General features: G+C 46.0%; 1 protein-coding gene across 3 annotated transcripts in view; it reads left to right on the forward strand.

Moving 5' to 3' along the window:
• Positions 1 to 20,702, forward strand: part of ANKZF1 (ankyrin repeat and zinc finger peptidyl tRNA hydrolase 1) — a 167,817-nt gene that overhangs the window by 19,433 nt on the left and 127,682 nt on the right. For 2 of the 3 annotated variants that reach the window (XM_063933829.1, XM_063933830.1), the window contains exon 3: positions 17,730 to 17,830. In XM_063933829.1, coding sequence (XP_063789899.1) covers positions 17,730 to 17,830 — 101 coding nt within the window. Of the gene's footprint in view, positions 1 to 7,065; positions 7,100 to 17,729; positions 17,831 to 20,702 lie in introns of all 3 variants that reach the window. The other variant, XM_063933831.1, reaches the window with a different exon arrangement.

Consider the following 20,702-nt stretch of genomic DNA (forward strand, 5'->3'; position numbering starts at 1 on the left):
AATGTGGGCAAAGTCCTGAATAAATGTGTGTGTATTAACATTCGGGGCGTACAAGTTGACAAGGGTATATTTGGTATGAAAAAGCTCTATGTCCATAATGATATATCTGCCTTCGGGATCAATGATTTCTGTCAAAACAGTAACAGGGAGGTTTTTTGAAAAAGTATGGCTATCCCTCTGGCTTTTGTGCGAAAAGGAGCAGCGATACAAGAACCAAGCCATGGAGCTTTCAATACATTTTCCTCACCCGCCAGCCAGTGTGTTTTCTGAAAGAAAATAACATCCGGGTGGAAGCGTTTAAGGTGCGTGACCACACGTCGTCGTTTGACTGGGGAATTAAGTCCTCCTACATTCCAAGAAATGAATTGTATCGGTTTCGGGAGTATTACCTCAGATGATGAAGAAACTGTAGACGACATGGCTACCCAATTCCCTTAGGGTGGTGAGAAACTTGACAGGTGAGCAATAAATTCAAGCGGACAGTGGTGCCCCCCCCCCCCCCAACCCAAGGCCGCCAGGATAGCAGTGATTTTCAACAGCATAAATATCAGCGCAACATGAAATACGTAGCACAGTCTTAATATTTGAAATAACAATAGTGAACCATAATGACTCATAACTCTATTTTCTAACATTTTCCTAACAACCAAAACCATGGTGTGCACCAACTAGGTCTAGTGGTGCGCACACAAAATACTAACAAAATAATTACTAAATTAGTAAAAATGGATACTTATAGTAAATTACAGTATGAACTATGAGAGAAAAGGGAAAAAAAAAACAAGTAATAGGTAAACACACATCCGCCCGAGGTGGGAGTACCCAAACCGGTCAACCCATGGCACCTCACCGACAGATACCCTAAATAACAGGCGACTTTGATGGGGATTTGTGAGTCAAATAGTGAGATCTCGCCACTTCTGGGTCTGTGTAAAACATTAGAGAATGGTAATCAGAGACCCGCAGTTTGGCTGGGTACAACAAGGCAAACCTGATATTTTTACTATGTAAATGGGAACAAACGTCAGAGAATTACTTTCTTTTCTGAGACACTGCCGCCGAGAAGTCTTGAAATATCAAGATCTTGTGATCTTTGACTAACAATTCTCTAGTTTTACGATAAGCTGTGAGAACCTGTTCTTTGGCTCTATAGTCTAGGTAGTGAGCAATGACCAGGCGGGAGCGCTTCCGCGTCCCGTCCTGCATCGCCCCCCAGCCTATGAACTCTTTCGAGATGTGGGATCTCCATATCGTCTATGATTCCCAATGAGTTTGGGAGGTCTTGGAAAGATAGGAGGAGAGGGCTTGGCCCGTCAAAGACTCCGAAATGCCCATAAATCGAAGGGTATTCCTACGAGATCTATTTTCCAGGTCCTCAACTTTATCCTGCAGTTGTATATATTATATTAGGATGATATCCCCTCCTGACAGGATTGGACCAAGTCCTCAGTGTCACCTAATGTAAGTAAGACGCGTCGCATGAGAGTCTATGCGAGCCAAACCCGTTTCTAAGCGGGCCTGTAGGTCGTCAAATCGCTTATCAAGCAAGGGCATAAGGAAATCTGAAATCTCTTTTGCCGTCAGAGGGGGAGTTTTATCACTAGGTAAGCTAGGTGATTCCGACCCATGTCCAACCAGGGAGGGTGGACCCGATTTAGGGGGGGCCTCTTTCCCCTTCCCTGCTTTATAAGAGGTGTTGGATTGTTTCGGAGGCATGTTCTTGTCGAGGTATTTGTCCATACCCCAGAGAATGAAATGTGGAACAATCAACGTCTCCTACAAATAGCGTTCCCCCAGATATAGACAGTGGCGGAAAAAACAGAGGTGATTACATATAAATCTCGGGCGGAGGTGTTAAACCAAATCTTATTATCTAGAGCGTACCGCAACCTGCGAGAAAGCCCATGGAACAGCCCCGACAACAAACTACGGTAATTCTCGGCGGGGGTGAGAACATATATATCTAGGAACAATATAATATGTCAATCAATACGGAATAGAGTATCTGAATGAAAATAACAAACGTCACATGATGGTATAAGAAAAATAACAAATGGTACGTAAAGGTTGCTTCAGGAGCCAGCAAAGCTGAATATATGGCTAAAGCAATCAAGGAAACACAGAGGAAGAATGCAATCTCTCTGTGAGTCTCCTAATAAGGAATCACTAAGTGGCACTATTCCCTCTGTTGCAGCATTATGCAAGCTGCACAACCCTTAACGCAAAGTCAGGTGATATGATTTCCTTTGTATAGCATTCAGAGCCTAAGCTTGGCAATCAGGGGAATGATATATAGAGTCCTCCTCTGGGAGCGGAATGTCTCGATATAGCACCAGCCGGTGCTATGCAGTGTCAGATGAAACAGTAGGCACTCCGACAAGGACCACGGAAACTTAGTAGACCAGTCCCATCCGTTATTATATAAGGGGCACTCTAATAGGGGGGAGAAGGAAAGAGAGGAGCAAGTGAGGGTAGCTTTGGCAAGGAGGAGAGGGATGTATTGCGAGGGGGGGGGGGGAAGGTTCACACAGGAGGGGGGGCGGTACCAAGTGAGGGGCAATGTAGAAGAAGAAAGGGGAGATTGTTAGTAAAAGGCAGTAGGGGGGGACAAACAATATTAGTACCAGGCGAGCAGTAATAGCAGCAAACAGCAGGTCATCTCCAGGAACACCAGCGACTGAAGGCCCTGAGAATCGCAGTCCTGAGGTCCCTTGGATATCGGCTGTATGGACGGGCAGTCTCAGCGGTACACGTATAGAAGGGGCACCATAGTAATCAGGAGCACGTCTGGACGGGGACACAGCCGCACGGCAGGTATACACTCCCGCGGTCATTCACCAGGGCACGGGTCAGGGCGGGTAGCAGCAGCTCCAGCCAGTGAAGCGTCTGTGGCAGTGTGAGCGGTTAGCCAAGGCAATCCCCGCGGGCACCCCCAGCGGCACAGAGCCGGGCGGATCACAGAGGCCTCAGAGGAATCCGCTGTGTTCGTCAGCATTAACGGCTCAACTTCGGCGGAAAATAGGTCCACAGGGACTTGTGAGGTATTAAAATGTTCCTCCACACTCGGGAGACACACTCTCATAAGATATGTGACTCCTAGAAGGCAAGATAAGGCGGATTGAGGTGGATTTCTCTAGCCCCTGTGCAGAGAGAAGTTAAAAAGCGGCCATGCTAGATGCCCCGCCCACAGGAAGTCGATTGTACAAAATTCTTATTGTACCATTTACACATGGGTTTTCGAAAGTATGCTCATAAATACTTCCTGATACTTGGGTGGAGGAACATTGGTAGTGTTGTAGGTAGCCCATGTACCCCTGGGATTAAAGGGGGGTTGCACACCTTTGCTCTAGGTGTGCAAATACAGTAGCCCCTCTTGGTGTGACAGGATTCTTGCGACTTAGGCATGGCAGGCATCCATTTGTTTTCTCTCAAAATGTGCATCTTATTGTACCATTGGAATGTAATGGTGCAATAAGAATTTTGTACAATAAGAGTACACATTTAAAGAAACCAATAGTTCTGTTTATTTTCCAGACAGTCCATTAGACTCTCCCCGACCTTGCAAAGCTTCAAACGGGCACTGAAAACCCACCTATTCATCAAAGCGTACCCTTCCGATGCATAACCTAATCCTGAGGCTGCTCCTCCATCCCCCTGCCTCATGCCTTGAACATCTCTGCTTCGCTTACATACTGCCAACAGGCTACCTCCCGCTTGCTTGCACCTCATGTCATCTGTCTGTCGCCCCTTCCCACTAGATTGTTAGCTCTTCAGCGCAGAGCCCGCTTTTCCTCTTGTTGTCCAAAGCCCTCTTCTCGACACATTTCACTCGCAGCTCTCTCCTACTCAGCGACCATTTTTACCCGTTTTTTTCTCCTGCTGGTAAAGGCTCATCTCTATCTATGGCCGCCAGCTCCTAGTAGTCTGGTGATTACTCCCTCGCTACCTACATCTAAGCTGTATTATGTTTTGAGAATTGTGGTGCTCTTTGTTACCTGTACTCTATTTTTGTTTATTTACTGTAATGCTAAGTTGTGTCTCCCTGTACTGTCCTTTGTATGGCGCTGCAGAACAATGTAGCACCCTATAAATAAAATGTAATAATGTTTGCACCGCCAAAACATCAAGAAGCAACACAATGAATTGCTAGCAAGACTGCCTAGTGGGGCTTGTGGCACTTGTACATCTGTACATGATACACCGCGTGAGGCAAGTCGCACCTGGGAACCTGACACGGGAGCTCCCAGGGTGCGACCCGCCGCCGCTGTAAGCAACCCATCATATTGCCGGGTTGGTGACGTAGCGGGGTAGCACTTGGAGATCACATGATCTCCAAGCGCTGCCCGCCCACACACAGTGAACGGGAAACTGTTCACACCGCACAGTGAGCTGGGTTGAACACATGTTCAACCCTGCTCGCTACCCAAGTTAGAATACTGGGTCGCTCGACAAGTGTCTCACTCCATATGTCATGAAGATGCTAGTGGGCATACTCAATAAACTCTGCGACTAATTGCCGATCTGGAGCAATTCAATTAGCTGGGGTTAACCTGCGCGAATGCCTGATGGTGAACTGAAACTTGCAGCTCCATGAGAATAATCAGGGGTTCATGCTCGGCGAAAAACGCAATGATTCCAGTTTTTCCAGATTTTAGGCACAGGAGAGAGGCTATTTAATTTAATGGCCTTTCTAGGGATTTTAGCTGACAATTAGCCACAGGGTAAACCCCACGGTTAATGAAATACCACCCTAGCTGTATGAGGACACATCTGTACACTGCCTTCGCAGTCATTCTAGTTTTACCACCATATTTCACATATACTTTACATCGGCAACTGAAGATGCACAGTGAGGCCTGGTTTGGAAGGGTTTTGTTATTATATTGTTGCTCTCTATCTGGTTTCGCAGGGAACATGTGAGTCCCACCTCCATTTACAGTGCGGGACAATAATGTTTTAGCCTTACTGGGCTGTTGGTTTGTCAGAATCTCCGTAATCCATATCCATACGTCTGGGGTCAGTCTTCGTCTGAACATGGCCTCTGTGGAAGTGGCTATAAAAACTATACTGCATGTGTGCAAAATATTCAGAAAACAGTCTACGGTGCATGCATTCCCTTGAGTTTACGCACAAAGGCGCTATTGCGTATGGGAAAGCTGGTATCAGAACTGGAGTGGCAAAGTGATTGTCATTCCTGGGCGGTGTTTAAGAGGTGGCCTGGAGGTAACGCAAAAATTTAAGGAGGATAAGGGCACGTGCAGTATATTTATAATTTTTTTTTTTTTTTTGTGTGTGCGCATGATGGGCTTTTTGGTCTTTTGTCCTGTTATTACTTATTACACTTTTCTGAGATCTTAATCTTGTTTGTGTTTTCTGTTTCAGCCATTGGGGCACACTGCAGATATAATGGGGGTTTAGCTGGTGGAAGAGGAGTCTGTGCACGAAAATTAACTTTGAAACGGCTCAGGCTTCTCCTGCACCATGCCTAGGGCATGCAGTATTGTTTTAGAGCAGTGGTTCCCAAACTTTTTTTAATCGTGGCGCCCTAGAGTGTCCGAATTTTTTCACGGCACCCCTAGGCCAAAAGTTTCTTTGAGAATTTTAGAAAGCAATAAGTGAATTATGTTTGTGTCATCCTTAGTTTCTTTAGTGTGTTGTGGGACAATATTTGCTTCTATTTGTCCTCATATTTTATAATTGGCAACCACCAGCACTGGTTTTGTCTTACTTTGACCAAAAATAGTTTGGATTGGTCCTGGACCACCAATCCAAGGCACCCCTGCTAGTGTCCTGAGGCACCCCAGGGTGCCTAGGCCCACAGTTTGGGAACCACTGTTTTAGGGCCTGATTCAGGTTGGAACGCTACAAACGATTGCTATAAGTGATCCAAACACAAAAAGTATGATGAGAATGCGAGTGCATGCGCAGGGCCCGTCCTGCACATGCGCCCGCATTTTCTGTTGTCGCCCGCAGAAAATGCGAACGCCTCTACCTGTCAATCTGGCAACGCTCCTTTTCCCTAGACGTAGCGTTGTAGGGGCTTGTCTTCAAAACGGGGTTGCGTGGTGGTGTGGCGGGGGCGTAATTGGGGCAGCTGGCCTCCTGCGGGCGTCTGCAGGAGGCTACCCCATTTTTTGCAGTCAAGCAGAAATTGCGGTGCGACCGCAATTTCTGCTTGGTCAAGGAGGTGAGGCAGCGGTCAGCATGCTGGGCGGCCTTGCCCTGCGATGGGCGGCCCCCAGCATGCGATCATAAGGATTGCAAATACTGCTACTTAGCAGAATTTGCAATCCATACTGAATTAGGCCCTTAGTGCCCAAAGATGCTGGGCACGATTATTTTATTTTGCTTTTTTTTTTGTTTAAATCTTTACTACTGGGGCTTGCTATGAGCCTGTTGCAGATCCCGGCTTCAGCAGATAGAACGCTGCCCATGCAGCCTAAGTCCAGGCACGACACTGTGGCTGCAACCGGAGCTGAGGGGATACAGGCAATAGGCTTCTCGCAAATTACCAGAAGCTGGTGCTGCAGCAGCAAATTCCCCACTTGATGTTGAGGCCGTTAGGGAGGAGAGGCCCAGTGAGGCCAATTCCTCTGCTACCTCTCTAAACAATCTGTGATACTGATAACTGGATGCCTTAAAACTATGACTAATATCCCTGGAGGTTGGCCTGGGGTGGGGTCTTCTTCCCATTCTCTCCTTCCCTCCTCTTGGCACATTCCCTCACTGGCAGCTCACCAAGGGTCCTCTACTCTCTCTTCCCCCTCAAGGATATAACTTTTTTGCCTGGGGAGAGTGTCAAGTCTCTGCCCCAATACTGTATTCAGGTCCAGGTTATAGTTGTGGTCTTCATCTCTACAGTAGTGGTAGTGCCTGGTACAGTTAAATATTAACATTGGACTGATTTTTGCCTGCATATCGCTCAACTATTATCTAGTTTACCATTTAGGTTGCAATTACATGTGTTAGTGGTATCAAGCAGCTTGTTCATTTACACTGTTTTTTAGTATTTTCTTGTGTGTAATATTTCTTGCAATATTAACAGCTTTCTCCCTTCTCCCTCAGTTTCCCTCACTGTCTTCCTAGATGGCCCCTGCAGGTAATTAAAATTGTTGGTGCTCAGGACCATGGTTGGCTCTGTGATCCCTGCTCCACTGCAGCACAGCAGCCGAGACCCCAGGTAGCACTCAGCTGGAACCAGCATGGGCTTTTGCCCTGTCTCAGGCTATGTTAAAGTAGACCAAACAATTAACTCTGTCCAGACCATCCCCATCAGTTTCAGGTTCTGCAGGGCATTCCAATGTTCCAACGCCCCTCAACACTATCCTAAACATCCACTGCCTACTCCACTTCATTCAGGGTATGAATATGACTCTCTAAAGTCTTCTCACCAGCTGAAGATGAGTTTCAACAGGAGTCTGATTTAGAAATGTTCTCTCTACAGGAGGAATATTCTACTAGTACAGTGACTGTGGAGACCTTAATAGTCCCAGTTAAATCCACCCTGAGGATCAAGCTTTTATTTTAAAACCATTTTCTCTGTGGCTGGTGCATTCATGCATCAGGCTCTTGACTTGGTATGGGTTTCCAAGGTTTCGGAAAGATGGCCAGATTCTCCTTGTGCGATGGCTTCTGTACAGGTATCTCTCGCTCAGAGCTATTGTCCATTGTGGAAAACATCCAGGAAGCGGCAGCTTATCTTGGTGAAGAAGCTGTGGACTCTAGTCTTCTTTCTGCCACAGTTTCTGCTTCGGGAAGACTTTTCAGAATCCATAAAGGCCCTGGACTCTCTCTCCCTTTCAGTTGAAAGGTACCTTTTTGGTTCTGAACTAGATAAAATGATTGCCTTGTGTGCAGCCTCTCAAACTGCTTTCTTACTGTCCATGCCTCCTGTGAGGATATTGGGTTCAAAAGTCACCGGTCACTGAGTGTTTCACTGTGACATTCCCCCAGGGAGAAGAGAACGGGTTGCAGACAGCGCTTCTTTGCATCCACCTGGTCAAGGTCATCCTTTTCCAGTGTAACATACTGGGCAGACAGTTCTTGACACTCTCTCACCAAGTCCTCATCCTCTATCTCAGCAAAAGGGAAGTTGTAGTGCAGTTCCTCCTGGGGTGCCTGTATTGTGCTCACTGCTGTCTTCACTTCGTGTGCTTCCTTCCGTATAGACCACTGGGCAACTTCTTCCCTTGGGTATGGGAGAAGCTGTTGCAGGTGGTGCCTTTCCACATCCACCCTGTAACACTGGCCTCGCCATGCTGGGGTATCCAGGGGCCCCCGATCCAATGCCACTTCCTCTGGCTCTGTCCGGGAAGGCAATTTACTCTGCACTTGCCCTTCCGTCTCTGTATATTGTATACTTTGTGTCATTTGGGCCACTGTGGCGATCACTTCCTCCCTGAATTCCTCAAACTCTGGCTCCCCCAGCAGATTCCATGTGGCTGCTTCACTTCTGCAGTGCATGAACGCATTCCCAAGATGACACAACTTGTCCTGTATGCTGGATACTCTCCACCTGCTGATTACCCACTGAGCTTCATTCCAGTACTCCCAAATGTACTGCATTTTGGAAACTATAAATAAAAGATCCGGCTTCTCAGCCTGCCGATATGCTGACAAACTTCCAACCACAAACTCCACTGCCCTGGTTCCATTACTGGTCTCCGCTGAGGCCTCGACCATATCCTCCTCTTCCTCCTTATCACAAGGGTGCTCAACGTCCCATTGAGCCAGTTTTCCAATTAGGGATTCCTTGGTATCCACTGTATTAAACTCAATCCGTCTTGCTCGACAGAGGTCCTGTAGTTGATCCTTCTTGCTGTAACGGTAGCATAGCGGGGCAGAATCCATTACCTGCTGTGGTTTATTTCTTTCTGCTGGTGTCTTGAGTGATCCCACTGCTGCCGCCAAATGTGAGGATATTGGGTTCAAAATCACTCAGTCACGGTGGTAGATGAGAATCCAACAGTGGTTTATTGAACAGATTGGGTTATAAACAGCTCAGCACACTTCTGTGATCCAATTCTACACGACAATCCCTCCTGGAGCTCCTGACGGAACATTACTTCTTAGTCAGTCTCCTGCCACTCTCTCTCCTTCTTCTCTTCCCGATCTCTCACCTCTCCTGTTTGCTATTATCAAGCCTTTGTCTTTCCTACAATAAGGCGACACCCCCAGACAGTTTCAGAGCAAACCTACTTTCACATGCCCAGGCATGTCCCCTAGGCCACAATAGATGTTATCTAAAGTAACCTTACTTAATCTGATTGTGTGGCCTGGAATCCATTGTGTGGGGAAGAATGAGGGGGGGTTGTATGGCCTGACATCTGAGACTGGCTGTATCTACACAACAGCAAACACACAGGTTATCTGCGCAGTCATATGGGGGGGAAACATTATTTTACAAGCTATAACACAATAACCAATACATTCATATATATACATTGAAAACATAACTGTACCCTTGTAACAATAACATCATACAATATTGCCTAACATATAACTAATAACATATTGGCAATTGGTGAAGTCCATGTGTAGGACCAGGGCTGGGAAAGTGACCACGTGGCTTTTACCACTGAGCGACACGACGCGCCAGCTGTGTCATCACATGTCGTCACATTACCTTCCCCTACTTTCTCGCCCTGTGTCCTAAGTAGCTGAAGCTTGCTGAGCGCAGTGATGCTCTCCTACATCAGACAGTCTGTGCCCCGTCATAATAATGACTGGCAGGTTTCTCTTGTGGGTCTGGTGGTTTTTGTGAATAGCATTGTACAGTTTGTACGGAGACCACCTGCGTCCCAGGTCCAAAGTCTGTGGTAATTGTCATGAGGCTTGTGTGGGAATTTCTTTCCCCGGTCTGGTGGGTGTGTGGCCCACAGTGCATAACTCAATACAGTCTTACCAGGGTCCGGTGGAAACGTGATCAGTAGTCCATAGGTCTTGTATTTCCCCCCGGTGTCCCATCTAAATACATTAATCAAAGTCCCCTTTGTAGACAGCCGCCGGGTTGGGGTAACAGCATGTGCAACAGTGTAATTCAATAAGTCCAATAACTGCACCTGGGGACCTAATAATTCCCCTACACCCAACTGGGTAACCTCACATTTCAGATAGTCACAATTTTCCTCCATAAACAAAATCTGATCTCTGGGGCCCTCACTCTCCCTCCCCAACCATGTATTCCCTGGGAACCCCACTTCCATCACCTCTGGTACATCAGGACAGTGGCTTCCCTCCCCCAAACATGAACCACGGGTATGGTAATTGTCAGGGCACAATGGGGATTCCTTCATGCCAGAAGTTTCTTCTGTGCTATCCTGGGTAAATGCTTCCTCCAGCCTGGCTAGCTGGGTAACTTGTGGGATCCTACTCTGAGTCTTGTATGCTTTGGCCTGGAGTACAATCTGCTCAGCTTCCTTGTGTGTATCCACCAACTTGACCATCGTTGTACTGGAACATGGATGTAGGTTCACTGGGACAGTGGCATTACCTTCTCCATTCACTGCTACATGTACTGGCTGACCACCATTGTCCTGGTTAGAGTCAGTCATTTCACCTTGCACACAATGCCAGTCCAAAACACATTCAGGTGCCCTAGAGTAGAGCAACATGTTCCCTTCCAGTTCCTGAGCTGATGCTATTTTCACCAGGTCTGATCCCTGGATTTTCTCTGAGTCACAGGGAAGATTCTGGCATTCAGACTGCAGCTCCTTACCATCAAGTTCACTGAATGAGAACAGACCTCCAGAATCTTCTGGGAGAGATACAATTGCTGGAGATACACTGGGCCCTTCCTGAACATCCTTTTCTGATAAAATAACTGGGGCAGCCATGAACATAGCTTCACAATAGGCCTCCCTCAGCCGAATATGCTGATCAGCCTGAAGTGAGACACTGTCTGCACTAGCCATGCTTATAGTTGGGACATTACCACCTACTGCTGCCCTCGCAGAGATCTCCTCTTCCACCTCTGCCAATGGGAAGGCATAGTGCATCTTCTCCTGGGGTGTTTGGATGACAGACCCCACTCCCTTCTCATTTTCAGTAGCCTCCCCCAAACACAACACTGTAAATGGTTCAGTAGCCAGGACTGGTTGGTGCTCACCTGAAGGATTCCCTTGGAGGCTCTGTTGCTGAAGTGGTGGTCGGGTGATAGTGGCAACTTCTTCCTCAATGTCTCGCTGGCACTCTGGGATGGTTTCTATATCCTCCAAGCCTGCAAATGGCTAGTTGTAACACAGCTCAGGCCGGTCACTGAGTGTTTCACTGTGACATTCCCCCAGGGAGAAGAGAACGGGTTGCAGACAGCGCTTCTTTGCATCCACCTGGTCAAGGTCATCCTTTTCCAGTGTAACATACTGGGCAGACAGTTCTTGACACTCTCTCACCAAGTCCTCATCCTCTATCTCAGCAAAAGGGAAGTTGTAGTGCAGTTCCTCCTGGGGTGCCTGTATTGTGCTCACTGCTGTCTTCACTTCGTGTGCTTCCTTCCGTATAGACCACTGGGCAACTTCTTCCCTTGGGTATGGGAGAAGCTGTTGCAGGTGGTGCCTTTCCACATCCACCCTGTAACACTGGCCTCGCCATGCTGGGGTATCCAGGGGCCCCCGATCCAATGCCACTTCCTCTGGCTCTGTCCGGGAAGGCAATTTACTCTGCACTTGCCCTTCCGTCTCTGTATATTGTATACTTTGTGTCATTTGGGCCACTGTGGCGATCACTTCCTCCCTGAATTCCTCAAACTCTGGCTCCCCCAGCAGATTCCATGTGGCTGCTTCACTTCTGCAGTGCATGAACGCATTCCCAAGATGACACAACTTGTCCTGTATGCTGGATACTCTCCACCTGCTGATTACCCACTGAGCTTCATTCCAGTACTCCCAAATGTACTGCATTTTGGAAACTATAAATAAAAGATCCGGCTTCTCAGCCTGCCGATATGCTGACAAACTTCCAACCACAAACTCCACTGCCCTGGTTCCATTACTGGTCTCCGCTGAGGCCTCGACCATATCCTCCTCTTCCTCCTTATCACAAGGGTGCTCAACGTCCCATTGAGCCAGTTTTCCAATTAGGGATTCCTTGGTATCCACTGTATTAAACTCAATCCGTCTTGCTCGACAGAGGTCCTGTAGTTGATCCTTCTTGCTGTAACGGTAGCATAGCGGGGCAGAATCCATTACCTGCTGTGGTTTATTTCTTTCTGCTGGTGTCTTGAGTGATCCCACTGCTGCCGCCAAATGTGAGGATATTGGGTTCAAAATCACTCAGTCACGGTGGTAGATGAGAATCCAACAGTGGTTTATTGAACAGATTGGGTTATAAACAGCTCAGCACACTTCTGTGATCCAATTCTACACGACAATCCCTCCTGGAGCTCCTGACAGAACATTACTTCTTAGTCAGTCTCCTGCCACTCTCTCTCCTTCTCTTCCCGATCTCTCTCACCTCTCCTGTTTGCTATTATCAAGCCTTTGTCTTTCCTACAATAAGGCGACACCCCCAGACAGTTTCAGAGCAAACCTACTTTCACATGCCCAGGCATGTCCCCTAGGCCACAATAGATGTTATCTAAAGTAACCTTACTTAATCTGATTGTGTGGCCTGGAATCCATTGTGTGGGGAAGAATGAGGGGGGGTTGTATGGCCTGACATCTGAGACTGGCTGTATCTACACAACAGCAAACACACAGGTTATCTGCGCAGTCATATGGGGGGGAAACATTATTTTACAAGCTATAACACAATAACCAATACATTCATATATATACATTGAAAACATAACTGTACCCTTGTAACAATAACATCATACAATATAATACAATATTGCCTAACATATAACTAATAACATATTGGCAATTGGTGAAGTCCATGTGTAGGACCAGGGCTGGGAAAGTAACAACGTGTCTTTTACCACTGAGCGACACGACGCGCCAGCTGTGTCATCACATGTCGTCACAAGCCCAAAGTTCCCCCTTTTCAGGCCTTTCGTTCCCAAGGGTGGCGCAAGTTACAGCCCTCCTTTTCAAGCCAGGTTCCTCCTCCCGAGGTGGTAAGGGCAAAGGTAGACAGCCCTGGGCAGTTCACTACCAAACTCGCTGACAAACAGTGTAAGTGACGTGCTGGACTCCAACCTGGGTGCCCTTATGGTAAGAGGCCCTTTTCAGTTGACTCGCACCCAGATGTCATCTTTCACCTCTCCTCGCAAAGCATTATGAAAAGGGACTGTACCCTCATCTACATGTAGTTTCCTTCAGAATGTTATTTCACCAGAAGTCTGTCTTGTGAGCCCTCAAAATTGCATCAAGTCTCTTCTGGACACCAGCATTATTTCTGTTTCTATACAGGAAGGAAAACCCAGATGGCTCCTTCCAAATCTGAAATAACTGAACATTCATTTCAGTGCATCCAAGTTAAACATGGAGATTACCTCCCTTAAGACCTTAGTGTGGTCACTTCTCTGGTAATTATGGTTGTTGGTAGTCCTCACATTGAGGTTCCTAGGCAAAATGTTCTTCACCTTCATAGAGTTTGCGGAAGTCTATTTGGGCACATTTCAGGCACACATTCTGGCCAAATGTAACTGCTCTCTCCCTCAGTCCAGTTCTTGGTTGTTAATGTTTTCTTCAGAGACTTGTCACTTAAAATAGACTCTAGCCTCAGGAGTTGGGTGCCGTTGCTCTTTCAGCAACCTTCCATGGCCATTAGATGGAACAAGAATTCCGGCTTCCTATCTACCTCCTGGAACTATGGATGATTTACAAGTCCTTGTGGCCAAGGTCCGCTCAGACAATACTATGACTGTTGTCCAGCAATCATCTGGGTGGCACAAGGAGCCTCTAAGCCATGGGCATGGTATACAGTTCGTACCAGTTCTGTTGGCAGTCTACATAGGCGAGATGTACATCCCGTATGCTTTTCAAATAGTTGTGGACCTCCGGCGAACATTGGTAGCTCCTCCTTGACACCTCCCTCTCAGGCCAGACCTTCTTTTGCAAGGCCAGTTCTTACTCCAGGATCTTTCTCGTCTGGCTTTGATGGTGTGGCTGTTGATGCAGCTCACCTAAAGGCTAGGGGGATCTCTTATGCTGTGGTATAAACTATGCTTTGTACCAGAAACCTTTTTCTGATAAAGCATGTCACTGGGTGTGAAAGGCCTCTTTTCCTCGTGTTCTCTCCAGAAGCAGGATTCAGTGATTGTCTCCCCCAATATTCTGATAGGGGTAAGTTTTGGTGAGATTTGGTTAGATCTGTCTGCCCTGAAGGTTCCGGTTCTGCCCTCTCAGTTTATTTGTAGATGTTAAGAGCAGTCCTTCCTGCTGTACAAACATTTCATCGGTGGGTGATCTACATCCAGTCCCCCCTTATCTCTCCAATTGTGCCCTGGAACTTGTTTCTGGTCCTAGGAGATCTTCAGCAACCTCCCTTTTGAACCGTTAGACCTCAAATGGCTGACATGGAAACTAGTTTTCTTCTGACAATGTCTTTGCCCCGGCAGATATTAAGAGTTAAGTGCTTTGTCTCTCCGATAGCTGCACCTGATTTTTTAACCAGACATGGAGGTCCTTTGGCTTACTCAGGCCTTCTTTTGAAGGTGGTCTCCCGTTTTCATATTAACCAGCAGATAGTGGTCCCGTATTGATGAAAATCAAGATGATTCTCAATTGTCTTTAAATGTTCTCGAACCTGGTGTGGGCTCTCCGCATTTTAAGTTAATAAATGTAAAGCTTAGCTGTGCTCTACTGCATTGACAAGCAGGTTTGGCCTGTCTCCAAGCAGATGATTGCCCTTTGATTAATGCAGTCATCTGTCAGGCTTAATATTTGGCTAACCTTCCAGTCCGGAATTGGTGATGGCTTTGGCGGAGGGATGCTGATTTTGGATAAAGGGACGGGATCCCGGCGGTCGGAATACCGACACCGGAATCCCGACCTATTCTCCCTCTGTGCGCTCGCCCCCCTGTCGGGATTGTGGCTGTCGGGATTCCGGTGTCTGTATTCCGACCGCCGGGATCCCGTCCGGCGGGATTTCGTACTGATCCCTTGCCAAGAGAAAGGTGAGACATGAGACCAAACAATGCAGAAGAGCTGAAGGCCGCTATTGAAGCATCCTGGTCTTACATAACACCTCATCAGTGCCACAGGTTGATAGAATCCATGCCACGCCGCATTAAGGCAGTAATTCATGCAAAGGGGGCCCAAACAAAGTACTGAGTACATATGCATGATTATACTTTTCAGAGGGCCGACATTTCTGTATTTAGAATCCTTTATTAATTTTTTTTTATTTTTTTATTGTTATTATTGATTTTAAGTAATATTCTAATTTTCTGAGATTTTGGATTTGGAGTTTTCTTAAGCTGTAATCCACAATCATCAAAATTATAACAAATAAAGGCTTGAAATATCTCACTTTGCATGGAATGAGAGTCTATATAATATATTAGTTTCACCTTTCAAGTTGAATTACTGACATTAACTTTAGCACGATATTCTCATTTTCTGAGTCTCACCTTTTATTTTGTAAACTCTTTAAGAAAAATTATTTTATAAAAAGGAAAAAGTTGGAAATAGGTGACAGTTTGTGTACCGCATACAGAGTTTTGCTAAGGATGAATGTCCACCAAAGCACCCTTATCTTCAACAAATCTAGAAGTTAAAGGCACCATTTATTGGCAAAAAAATGTTGAAGTTACAAATGTAACAAAATAAGGTGAATTATATTGACTTCTTGATATGGTGTGGAGAGACCTAAACTTAGCCCTACAATTATATATAATCAAGTATTCTTATTGAAAAAATTATCAAATCTAGAGAATACAAAAAGAAAAAGGGAACATTGACAAATGAAAGTATACAATTTGTATCCTTAGACTGGTTAATGCAAGTACAGGAAAAGCAGTCTCCAAAGGAACTGTCACAGAACAACATTACCTGAAAAACAAAAAGAGGATGGCTACAAAATAGCTGAGACATAATGAACCAGTAGCATACTCAGAAGCAACTAAAAATAAAATAAAATAAAAATTAACCAGGTGCAACACTCCAAATCCAGGGCGAATCTGGTGGGCAGCCAAAGGGACCATATTCTATCAAATTTTAAAGAGCACACACTTTTGGTGTTCATGAACCTCTTATGGGACACAGTAGAATTGACCAAGTCAATCCTGGATGGAACCTGTGGGCCAATCCAATTCCTAGCGATACTTTTTACTTTGGCTAAAGTATGTATTTTAACAAAGGTTTGTAAATAATAGTCTAATACATTCATAAGTCCCAACCCAAACGGACACATTCTGACAAAGGAAGGGCGAAGACCTCTAATACTAAATCAGCCACGTAAACCTGGTCCTAGGACCAGACCGCAGAGGCCCTGGGGCAAGACCAGAGCAGATGCCCCAGCCACGTAAACCTGGTTCCGGGACCAGACCGTAGAGGCCCTGGGGCAAGACCAGAGTGGATGCCAGAAGTCAGCAGCATATGTTCCACGTTTAGGACATGAGGTGGAGGCCAAACATCAAAGCTTTCCCAAACTCATCGGTAGTCCTATTTTGGTTAATTATTGTTGCTCAGGGAAAGGTTTTGTATATTAAAAAATAAATGTGAACACTGCCTGACTCAGTGTGTTATATCTTTGCAAACACCGGACCGCAGTGAAATGTATTGCTTATTTTTTATTGCTTATTATTTCTATTATGTTTTAAACTGCTTAACAAAGCCCATGCTGAACTGTTTATTAAGGAAACACAATGATGCGATTAGAAACACTGAGATGAGGAATGTTTATTCGACAGAAAATTAATGCAAATTCTGCACTTCATGTGCAGTATGAGATCTCAAATGTGGTTTTTTGTTTTTTTTTATTGGTTATTGATGTGAATCTGTGTCTCTCATGCTGAATACTGTTTTGTTTTGTTTTTGTGTGTGGGAATAAAAAAAGCCTTTTCCCATGAGCGCAGGAGTTTGGGCTCATTGTCTCTGTGTGACAGGATGTGAAGCACAGAATTCTAAAGGCCCATACACACTGGGCGATTTGAGCTGAAAGCAGGTCACTTTTGGTGTTTTGAGGTGCTTTCAGCTCAAAGCCACCCAGTGTGTATGCCTCGGCGATGAGTGTTGATGCGCACTCCCGCTTCATCTCCGCCGTTCATCTGCTGGTATCACCAGCAGATGAACGGCGGGGTGGACCACTTTCCATAGCATCCTGCTATGGAAAGCCGTTCACCCCTGCTGACATCACTGGTCAGGGGGAAAAGCGCTCAGTGTGTATGCACTGAGCAATTTTCAGCCCAGCGATGTCAGCGATCATCGCTGTGCATACACGCTGGGCAAAAACACCCAGTGTGTATGTACCTTAAGAGTTCACGGTTTTGCAGAATGTAGTAGAGTTAATACAGAAGGAAAATCCACATGGTGGCCACAGAGTCTGATAGTTTGGCCCAAAATCGGCAAGTAAATATACAGATGTGTCCTGCTACATTCTTGGTGCATAGTCGTGAGCACGGAAAGTAACGCTGGTGTCTCGTGCTTTTGTTTTTTTCCCTCCCAAAAATGCATCTTATTCTCATTGCTATGCAAATAAGACTCACAAGCAGACTCTGCTGATTAAAATGATATGCGGCATGCCTCTGTTCTGTGTGTGACTGCGGCTGTATCTGCATACAAAATGCTACGTTAGGGTTATTATTAGTGTTACTTTTCATACCAGACTTGTTGTTTCCTCTCTAGGAACTGATGATGGCAATGCCAAGGTGCCGATCATACTGGAGATCTCTGATCGAATGAGCTGCTCTGCTTGTCAGTGTGTTTTTGACAGCAGAGAGGAACAGGTAACTTTCTTAGTCACAATCCTTATGGGGCATACAAATATTGGGGTCACTGTTATAATACCATAGAAAGTGGCTCCCTACTCATTTCTGCAATTCCAAAATCATAGACCCAATTATAATCAATGACAAAATAGTGTTAAACATCCTGATCAGTCAGTTTTGTCTTTCTTTCTTTTTTTTCTTCTTCTCCAAAACGTATGGAATGTTTGATTCTGCTGTGGACTGCCACTAAGGACTAGTCACACTGTTACCATGTGCTAGTCGCTTGTCTCATAATCTGCATGCTAATTAAACTGCCCATGCTTTCTTTTGAAGAATATAAACAGAAAATGGACCTGCCTCTAAAAGTATTGCCCAGAAAACATTATATTTATGAAAAATGCATATATCTGACTAAGTTAGTGCCTGCTTTTGGTCTGTTTGATCCCTAATGTACAGTATGTTTTATAAAGCCATACTGCATACGAAGTCTGACAACTAAGTTTGCAAACTTTCCACTGCGTGCTTGCCGTGTCATCACTGGACAGAAACCTCAGTATGGTTTGATGGCGTTGGCATATCAGTTTCGCAGCTGTGTTGTTGATCTACAGCAGTCTCTTCCTGAGTGGCGTCTATTATTGTCTGTGTGTGTTTTGGTTTGCCGTTGCAAGAATGGTTGAGCTTTGAATAAGAGCAACAAATGAACATTTACATTTCTTGTTAAACTTGGCAAGAGTTGAGCAAAATCAGGTTGTTAGTGGAAGTTTTCAAGGATAATGCTATGAAGAAAACAGCCGTTCACATGTGGGTGAAATATCTTTCTGAGGAAAGAGAAACGGTCACTGACAATGAGAGATCAGGATGATCAGCAATGAGCAAAACTGAAGAAAACATTGCAAAAGTGAATAAAACTGTGCATGAAAATAGTCTGCTGACTGTCCGGAGCATAGCAAGTGAACATAAACCAATTTTACTATTCGGAAGTACTAAAGAGGCTGCGTGAAAAAGTTAGACTGAAATGACAAGTACTTTTTGCCGACTCATGGATCTGGCATCACGACTATGCACCTGCTCACACTGCACTGTCTGTGAGGGAGTTTTTAGCTAGTAAACAAATAACTGTGTTGGAACACCCTCCCTATTCAGCAGATCTAGCCCCCAATTACATTTCTCTATCGTCCTAAGTGGATGCTGGGGTTCCTGAAAGGACCATGGGGAATAGCGGCTCCGCAGGAGACAGGGCACAAAAAAGTAAAGCTTTACTAGGTCAGGTGGTGTGCACTGGCTCCTCCCCCTATGACCCTCCCCCAGTTAGATTTTGTGCCCGAACGAGAAGGGTGCAATCTAGGTGGCTCTCCTAAAGAGCTGCTTAGAGAAAGTTTAGTTTAGGTTTTTTTTTTTTCTTTACAGTGAGTCCTGCTGGCAACAGGATCACTGCAACGTGGGACTTAGGGGGAAAGTAGTAAACTCACCTGCATGCAGAGTGGATTTGCTGCTTGGCTACTGGACACCATTAGCTCCAGAGGGATCGAACACAGGCCCAGCCGTGGAGTCCGGTCCCGGAGCCGCGCCGCCGACCCCCTTGCAGATGCTGAAGCGTGAAGAGGTCCGGAAACCGGCGGCTGAAGACTCCTCAGTCTTCATAAGGTAGCGCACAGCACTGCAGCTGTGCGCCATTTTCCTCTCAGCACACTTCACTGGGCAGTCACTGAGGGTGCAGAGCGCTGGGGGGGGGCGCTCTGAGAGGCAAATATAAACCTTATACAAGGCTAAAAATACCTCACATATAGCCCATAGGGGCTATATGGAGATATTTAACCCCTGCCTGACTGGAAAAATAGCGGGAGAAGAACCCGCCGAAAAAGGGGCGGGGCCTATCTCCTCAGCACACGGCGCCATTTTCTGTCACAGCTCCGCTGGTCAGAACGGCTCCCAGGTCTCTCCCCTGCACTGCACTACAGAAACAGGGTAAAACAGAGAGGGGGGGCACATTAATGGCTATATATATATATATTAAAGCAGCTATAAGGGAGCACTTAATATAAGGATATCCCTTGTATATATAGCGCTTTGTGGTGTGTGCTGGCAGACTCTCCCTCTGTCTCCCCAAAAGGGCTAGTGGGTCCTGTCTTCATTAGAGCATTCCCTGTGAGTTTGCGGTGTGTGTCGGTACGTGGTGTCGACATGTATGAGGACGATATTGGTGTGGAGGCGGAGCAATTGCCAAATATGCAGATGTCACCCCCCAGGGGGTCGACACCAGAATGGATGCCTTTATTTGTGGAATTACGTGATGGTTTATCTTCCCTTAAACAGTCAGTTGAGGACATGAGGCGGCCGGACAATCAATTAATGCCTGTCCAGGCGCCTCAAACACCGTCAGGGGCTGTAAAACGCCCTTTGCCTCAGTCGGTCGACACAGACCCAGACACGGGCACTGATTCCAGTGACGACGGTAGAAATTCAAACGTATTTTCCAGTAGGGCCACACGTTATATGATTTTGGCAATGAAGGAGACGTTACATTTAGCTGATACTACAGATACCGTAAAACAGGGTATTATGTATGGTGTGAAAAAACTACAAACAGTTTTTCCTGAATCAGAAGAATTAAATGACGTGTGTGATGAAGCGTGGGTTGCTCCTGATAAAAAGTTGATAATTTCAAAAAAGTTATTGGCATTATACCCTTTCCCGCCAGAGGTTAGGGCGCGCTGGGAAACACCCCCTAAGGTGGACAAGGCGCTCACACGCTTATCCAAACAAGTGGCGTTACCCTCTCCTGAGACGGCCGCACTTAAGGATCCATCAGATAGAAAGATGGAAGTTATTCAAAAGAATATATACACACATGCAGGTGTTATACTACGACCAGCTATAGCAACTGCCTGGA

The sequence above is a fragment of the Pseudophryne corroboree genome, chromosome 7, assembly GCF_028390025.1.
Source record: "Pseudophryne corroboree isolate aPseCor3 chromosome 7, aPseCor3.hap2, whole genome shotgun sequence".
Classification (NCBI taxonomy): Eukaryota; Metazoa; Chordata; class Amphibia; order Anura; family Myobatrachidae; genus Pseudophryne; species Pseudophryne corroboree.